This window comes from Poecilia reticulata, linkage group LG17 (genome assembly GCF_000633615.1).
Source record: "Poecilia reticulata strain Guanapo linkage group LG17, Guppy_female_1.0+MT, whole genome shotgun sequence".
NCBI classification, from domain to species: domain Eukaryota; kingdom Metazoa; phylum Chordata; class Actinopteri; order Cyprinodontiformes; family Poeciliidae; genus Poecilia; species Poecilia reticulata.
Window position 1 is genome coordinate 26,117,343 of NC_024347.1, and position 8,383 is coordinate 26,125,725.

General features: G+C 35.5%; 1 protein-coding gene across 1 annotated transcript; it reads right to left on the reverse strand.

Moving 5' to 3' along the window:
* Window positions 1–570: 570 nt before the first annotated feature.
* Window positions 571–8,056, reverse strand: atp6v0b (ATPase H+ transporting V0 subunit b). Its single transcript, XM_008434532.2, has 8 exons — window positions 7,786–8,056; window positions 5,665–5,713; window positions 5,196–5,279; window positions 3,909–3,986; window positions 2,956–3,025; window positions 2,708–2,759; window positions 2,312–2,502; window positions 571–2,219 (listed from the first exon to the last, which is right to left on the reverse strand). Exons 1-8 carry the CDS (start codon window positions 7,868–7,870, stop codon window positions 2,193–2,195), a joined length of 636 nt encoding a protein of 211 aa, XP_008432754.1. The 5' UTR covers window positions 7,871–8,056; the 3' UTR covers window positions 571–2,192.
* Window positions 8,057–8,383: the final 327 nt, after the last annotated feature.

The window sequence follows — 8,383 nt, forward strand, 5'->3', positions numbered from 1 at the left end:
CCTGTAAGAAACCTGTTTAAGGRCAGAATGATCATAAACATACAGCCAATTGAAAAGCATAATTGCTTTAGAAAAGTCAAAGTCTTGACTTAAACCCAACTCAATAAAAATATTTGACTCAATCTMAATTAGATTGAGAATTAGACTGAGAGCTAGTTGAAAAGTCAACAGAGAATCTCAATGTAACATGACTGAGCTTCAGCTATTTAAGAAAAATGTTGTTTAGAAAAATTTGATAACTCAAGAATAGCAGCTATAACTTCAGTGAAAGTTCTACTAAGAAGCAGAACACGTGTACAAATTATGAATGGGGTATGGGAATGAATAGAGTACTGTACATATTTCAAAAAGACCAGTGCGTTTTTTTTTATGATAAACAAAATATTTATAATGTATTATGCAAATTAATGTACATTAGTTTTGAGCAGACCAAGTTACGGTCTTTGTCACCATCTAGTGGTGATGCACAAATACAGTTCAAACCTCACAGAGCATAAACCAGAGATGAAGACACTTCATCTCTGGTTTATAAAACCATGACGTAAAAGATAAAACAAAAGGTCAGAAATTTTGATCAAACCATTTATTTATTTATTTTCTCCAACATTTATGAAGCCAGAAGGAAAATTTGATTTTGATTGGATCATCCACAATGTCAAAAACGATTAGCTATTTTTCTGATCACCATCACATCATCACAGTGCATACACAGTACCGTTTACAGTTACTAAAAACCCGGGTCATTACAGTCCTTGTTTTTAAAWGAAAAATATTCTTTCAAGCATGGCAATTAGGCCGAACTTTTTATTTTCCTAACTATGCCTTTCTTATGTATGATTCAATGCTTGCACTCACAAAGTGAGTGGAATAATGAATGACTTCATACGGTGAGAAATGAACTGATCTGTAATCTGTGGATTTTATTTATTTTTTTCCTTTTTCATGCGACTGCACACTAAATTAAAAATCCCTGAAAGGCTACAAACTACCCAGATTTATTAACATAAATGGAGAAGTCAAAGCGTTAATAAACGCTATACGTTGTGACGTATCCAGGGGCCTAACATCGTTTTTACTTCGTTTTCTAAACATGTGCATCCATCAGTTTCACACATCTTAAGGAATGTTAGTAATAGCCTGGTAAGCAAAGAGCAGTAAATGCAGATTTAGCCGACTGCAGCAAAGTAGTCAAATATTACCATTCAAATGAGGACGGAAACATGCTAAGAAAAAGTGTCTGAAGTGTTACATTTCACAGCCCGACGTATCAGACAAACAGATTCAAATTCTTGGTGAAACCAATTGCTTACTGAACACRTTCCTGCTACTTAGTTACAGCAGACAATAATGGATTCAAGAAAAACTTGAATCCAATCATAACGTTGATGATACATTTTGAACAAAGTGACTCAAATGATTTCTTTTAGTTTTTTGCAACATTTATGCTCAGTTGGCTTGTAATCATTAGACGGGCCTAACAAGAGCAAGGACTGAAGAGAGAAAAAAATCCCCAGGTACATAGAGAATTGCTGCTGTGATTCATATGTTGCACAATTACAACTTTAGAACAATACTTTCAATTTAATCCTAATAAATGTTCAATAACTATTCAAAGGCAGGAAAAACCTGTAGAATGACCCAACTTCTAAATTGAAAAGACCGGATACAAAAACAAAGAAAGAGGCAGACCAGGCCACAAACACAATGACAAACATCCTCATGCTTCACAGGAAGAAAGAACATAAAGTAAAAATCACATGTCCAGCATACACACACACACACGCACACACACACACACACACACAGCATTTTCAATACTCCAGAGTAATTTTTAACCATCGTTCAAATAAGAGTGGTGTGCAAGATTATTCAAGAAAACCTCTTGAAAAACCAAAACCTCACAGCTGAAGGCTACAGATTGCTTCCATRACTCAGGAAGTTTAATTGTTAGTATCACCCAGTGAGTACAGAAGTGGAAATGAAAAATGTAGAAGAAAATCAACATTGTTCCCCTTTTTCAGTTTCTTATCCAACAGTCATGCTTCCCAACGATCATCCCACTCTTACACGAATGATGGTTAAAAACAATACAGAGCGAATATAGACATTTAAATAATTTACGATGTATGTACACAATAATCTATCTTATTTTTCAGGAGTTTCCTCGTCTTCTCAGGATGTGAGCGCATCTTCTAATTACCCATCTTTACTTTAGAGGTCTGAAGGGGGAAAAAAGAAAAAATGCTTTTAGAGGGATCTTATAGCAGCTACAGGTGATCAGCAGGAAGTATTGTTTAGGAGTCTGGTTTACCTGCAGAATTGCTACGATGACACCAAACAGGCCAATTGCGCTGCCAAAAATTTCCACAATAAGAATCTTCACAAAGAGGCTGGCGTTCTGGGCGTCTGCCAAAGCTGCTCCGCTGCCCACGATGCCCACACAGATCCCACAGAAAAGGTTGGAAAAGCCCACAGTGAGGCCAGCTCCGAACATGGAGTAACCTAACCGTGAAGGGGRTGAAATAAATCACAGGCTCAATACACACAGAGGAACTATCATGAAAACTACATGAAATTAGAGGGAGAAAAAAACCCTCCTTAAATAACTGCATTGATCAGGTGCAGTTTTATGCTTAGGGCTCTATTAAAAGCACTTTGCTGGTTTCTGCCCTTTTACAGTTCAGTTACTTTGAGCCCATTTTCTCACCAGCTTGGTAATTTTGTGCTCCGATGGTCTCAGGGGTTGTGCCACTGAAATTCTATAAGATGAAAAGAGACTCTTTTTAGAGACAATAACTTATCTTCGTTCTGCTGTTTCAACCATATTTCAGTTCTATAGTAGTTCACAGGTTAGGCTTTGTTCTATGCTTGCATTGTACCCTGTCTAGCACTACTTTCATTCTCTGTAATTTTATTTAAAACAAGACTTTGTGTAGGCAACAGTTTATCCGTTACCTCAGCCATGTTGCTGATAACAATTGCCATGATGATCCCATAAATGGCAACAGCTTCACAGAAGATAATGCTGCAAAGAAAAAAGGACAACAAAAGTAACAATGAGACATTAGAAATGAAGAAATCCCATCAATATATCTAGTGTCTAGATGCACATTACTAAATGTGCATCTAAATATACTAAATCATCAAAAATATTTCAGCAATTAAATTCAAAATGGTGATTCTTTTGATGACTGCGACAAACAAAGAAACRCACATTTTTTTTTTCCTTTTTAGGAATTCCATACTATGTAAGACCAATAATAACTGTTACGCAACCAGGTTACACAATGAGGTCGAGGACTGCTGACTCGACAGTAGTCCAGCAGACGATCATTGACATCCTTGACAAGGAGGTCAGACCACAAAAGGTGACCGCTAAAGAAGCCGGCGGCTCACAGCGTGCTGTAGCCACACATAGTAAAGCAAAGGTGAGTACACRGGAAAAAAAAGTGAAGTGGAAAGYAGCCACCAAGAAATTTAAGAGGACTTTATGCTTCCCTCTGCTGAAAAGCTTCATGGAGGTGTTGATTTCATTTTCCAGCAGGACTTCAACTTTAACAGAGCTTTGTGCCGCTGCACTGAAGCAGCAAAACACACCAAAGGAGCCCTGACAAACTTTTCAGAGAATCTATTTTACACACCTTTTCAACAGGCAGACCTTTTGGYGTTAAATGTTCCCTTTATATTAATCTTTATATTGTAATATCATATTTTCAGAAAAAAAAAAAAAGACAACTGAGTTTTTAGAATGAACTGAAATTCAGGACTGAAATATAATGCATCGTATAAGTTTGACCTTCCGAGTTATATCGCTGAAATAAGTTGACTGTTCAATAATAATCTAGTGTAGCAAGACGAACTAGTCGGGTTATTTTTATTATTTTTAATAGCAGAGCAAATGTGCCTACCTGACCAAATTTTTGGTTTTGATTCTTGGAGCCTTGACTCCTCCACCAATGATGCTTGAACCAGTGATGTAGATCCCCCTGGAGATTGAGCCAAAACAGGAATTCAGTTAAAAATGAAAGAAGATAAGAAAAGTGAAAAAGAGTCACAGTCAAAAATTAATTGCTAGCATATATAACTGAAGGTTTCTATAAACCCAAAATATCTGTAATGGTTGTTATGGTCACTTATGCGCACTATTTGTTGGGCCAGSACTTGACTGTATTCGGTGAGTAATTTGTAGCTAAACAGACGACATGTTATTTTTTGGCAGTCAGGGAAATATTTGTTTTTCATCCAATTTAGATCTGTGTTCAGTCAGACATTATCTTTTAGATGTCTTCCCTCATTATGTGGCTGATATTAAAAATACATTTATTATGTGTAAATGGCCTGAAAAAACAAGTTGCCAACAGTAAGTCACTTTTAAAATTATTAAATACATTTTTTCCCAATTATATTGATGCTAAAATGCCCAACCTTAAACTGCACCGTAACTTTACTGCTTTACGATTGATTTTTGGATTATATCTCCATCAGTTACATGGAGACTGTATTGGATAAAGGACATATTTTACAGTCCAGTGCAGCTTTTCTCTGATCATCTCCATTTTTCCATAAGTTTCAATAATAAATATGTATGCGTTTTTAATCAAATATCATGACCGTTTGCATTTATGAACAGAGAATTTCTAGATGGCGTAATTATTCAAATGTGCCAAACAGTAAATGTGCAGAGATCTGCAGGCTTTGACTATAGTTTTAATGGTGAGTTGAAGTTTAACAGATCAGTTCCGTCAATGTTTATGATTTTGCTCATCTTAACGCAGTTTGTTTGTTGTGCCATTTGCAAGATCCATTTTAAAATGATGTAAAACTGACTGGGCAGCTATGATTTCTGATTAAATGTTAATGTGTTCTGGCTTATGTTCCTAAAGTTCCTATGGCTTTAGAAACTTAATATTTATAGCATAATTTAAAATTCTCGCATTATTGATTATGGGTTTTGAAGGTCATTTTTTCCCCAAATTAATAAAAGATTACATATGAATAAAAACAGTAGGAAATTATATCAAAATTTGTAATACTCTGGATTTGCAAGCGTCAATGTTAGGTGGAAAATTTCTATCCAAAGAAAGCTTTACTTTAAACTTTCAATGGTTGGTAACTTTACAGAGGAGAAAAAAAGTGACTTCTATACACTATAAATTGCGTTTTTAAATGATTTCTGCTGCTTTTCTTGTTCTCACCAAGCTGCTCCCACCACAGACAGAGAGATGGCCAAACCGATGCCCAGATTGGCCCACATAAAAGGAGACGTCTCAGTCAGGAACCTGTAGGGACAAAAGTAGACTTTAAAATTACGATACTTTTGTGAGAAGGCATCTCAACTTTTAGGGAAGTTTAAAGAATAATTTATTCTGTCCTATGAGGCAAAAGACTTCTTGTATCATTGACTGATGATTATGATGCATTTCAAAGGAGATCGCAGGCGATCTGCGTGGCACTTACACAAATAGCTTATTTAATTTTACAAATTGTAAACATTTGTGTGCAAAGTAAAAACACAGCAGCTCACTTTCTAACAGAACTAGAGATGATCTGCTCCTAGAACACCAATGTTCACCAGTCCTAAAATCCACATGGTTCTTTGCTGTGCTTTAGGGAAAAAGCTCAAAGCATCCAAATAAAAAGCATAACAATCGCGCCAGTACTCACCATGCCACATCAAAGCGGAATCCAAGGTCAAATATGGTATAACATATACCTGTGAGAAGAAAATAATCATTTTAAACTGTGGCACTGCTTAAGCAAGACATATCCAATCACTGTTTGATTAAAGGTGGCATTTGCTTTGACAGCTCTTTACTAGCTTTCTTCTGCTCCAGCTCTAAATACAAAATACCTCAGGAGTCAAACTCAAAAGGGATTGTTTTACTCATACATCATATGTTTTAGAAAAAGATATTCTGGAATCAGCTGATATGGGGTTTAGCTTGAAAATGTAACACACAGCTCCAACCATGAGTTCATTTGATTTAAAAGATAGTTTATGAAACCTGCCATCAGTTTCTGAAAACTCAAAAATGGCTGATCTGATTTTCAAGACTCTTAATGATCACAAACCAACTCACAGGTGCATCTTAATGAATAATGAAAAAAAAACTACTAAAGGATTTTACAAAAATTTAAAAAAATAAAAATAAAGAAAATTGTGGACCACACTTAGCATCTTTTTCATAAAATTGGCTTCTTTAAATTCTCTGCAGGAGAACGCTCCTGCCCACAGCCATCAGAATTTACAACAACTCTTTGAAGAACCTTGGTAATAGTTACATTTAACTTTCCTCTGGGAAAATATTTTTGAACTGAATTACATTAATATTATTGAGAAGTTATTTTATTTTAGTCATTCAATTCAAAAGCAAACTTTAATTTTAGGTATATATTAAACATTTCTCTTCATTTTGGATAACTTTGGTGGCTGTTGAAAGACAGACTCCAGTCGCAGTCCGAATTTTGTGAATTGTCCCTAAATTCTTGAATGAGCTTTGCTTTACAATCCTTTCAACATTGGAGTTATCCTAAATTAATTTAGCCACTTTTTTCTACTATGTGATCCCTTYCCATTTATATTGTTGGACACATTATATTGTGAACCGCCAACCTCTCTAGCAGTGAATTTCTATGGATTACTCTCCTTATGGAGGTTGTCAACAACTGCCTGCTGGACAGTGCAGCCATTGTCATAATTTTATAACAAATAATGGTAAGAAATAACATGTCTGAATTAAAAATGCCTATAATTAGTTTTATGTGATATAATTTTCCTAGAAGCAAAATGTTTTATTGATTTCCTTAAATGTAAGGCAGAAACAAATCATGTAAGGCAGAAACAAATCAACAGAAAAGCACTTGTAAAAGTTCATTTTGTGTAAAATTAGGATACAATTGATTAGATTCAGTTTTTCCAGATAAATTACTTAAATGAACTACAAAGCTATATTCTCATTTACTGAGATGCATCTACACATAGGATACTGCTCTCCAAAATTAGAATACTTAAGAAAATCCTACACGAACGACAGTAGGATTCTTCTACAGATAGCATGTCATTTGTGAAACCTGTTTAACTTGGAAAAACTTAAGTAGTAACTATACGGTTTTTATGAGGTCTGAGACCAGACGGCATGAGTTCCAGCTGAGATCCTTGAAGACTATCATTTCTGCGATGGCTCACACTCATGTGAAACAGTTCCAGTTCCTGTTTTATTTTATTTTCATTATACATTCTGTTGCAAACCAAGACAAGCTAACTTGCTAACGTTAGCTTACCAAATAAATTAAAATATTTTAAAAAGCAGCTCGGCTATTCTAAATAAACCTAAAGTACGAAAAGTTTTAGAGAATCTACCATATATCTTAACATGTTCTGTCAAAATGAATCTCTCACTTGAATTTTTCTGACAAGCTAGCTTTTCACTGCTAACATTTAAGTAGCTAGATGCTACATTAGCTGGTAACTTGTCTTTAAAAAGAAATACATAAGAATGCAMACTGGTTTCAAAAATAGGATTTGCTTTGGCGTCTAACTGTTACCACGAACAAAAACAGTTTCAATAATTAAAATAACCATTCTAGTACTAGCTAGTCAAAAAAAAAAAAAGCCGCAAACCTAGCTAGCCCCAAGAAGTAGCCAGGTCCCACAGAGGGCTGCTAATCTAAAAATACTAATCATGTAAGACGGTGTCAACTATTGACTGAAAAGCATGAGATACACTCGGTTTCATTCATTAGTTCAACTACTACGAATTTATTTTAAAAGCGTTGCAAGCTTACCAACGATTAGTATTGTACTCCAGAAGGCCAAAGTGACCCCCGTGTAAAGAATGGCGTGTCCGTTCATCATCCACTCTAACAGCATCTATCTGACCGTCTAAACTGCAGAAGCAGCAACTTAATCTTGGCTCTAATTTAAAAGCCGACGCAAAAAAAGCAAAGAGAACAATTTAATTCTGATTTTCCAAACGGCGTCTGACACTAGAGGAGGAAGAGCATCAAAAGGAGAAGCTGGCGATATCAGCTGATCCCGCATGTGACCGAGARCTGAATGGCTGCGTTCGAATTMGTTTTTATTYTTTGCAGCGTTCTAGGAAAAGTAGAAATAAACACAAAAGCTTACTCTAATACATATTTATCTCCCAAATATTATATTGATTTAGAACCATTTTGATCTTTAACACAGTTCAGAACAATTAAGAAAGTAAMTAAGAAAACCAAACTTGTCTTCAAAGGCTGCATCCAATACCAAAGTAAGTCGCGCAATTCTTATGGTGTCCACCAGATGTCACTGTTGTAACGCCCACAAAAWCGGAGACGTGATCAGAGTGACTTTGGATTGCATCCCCCTAACCCTCACCTTTAAACAYYCATACAT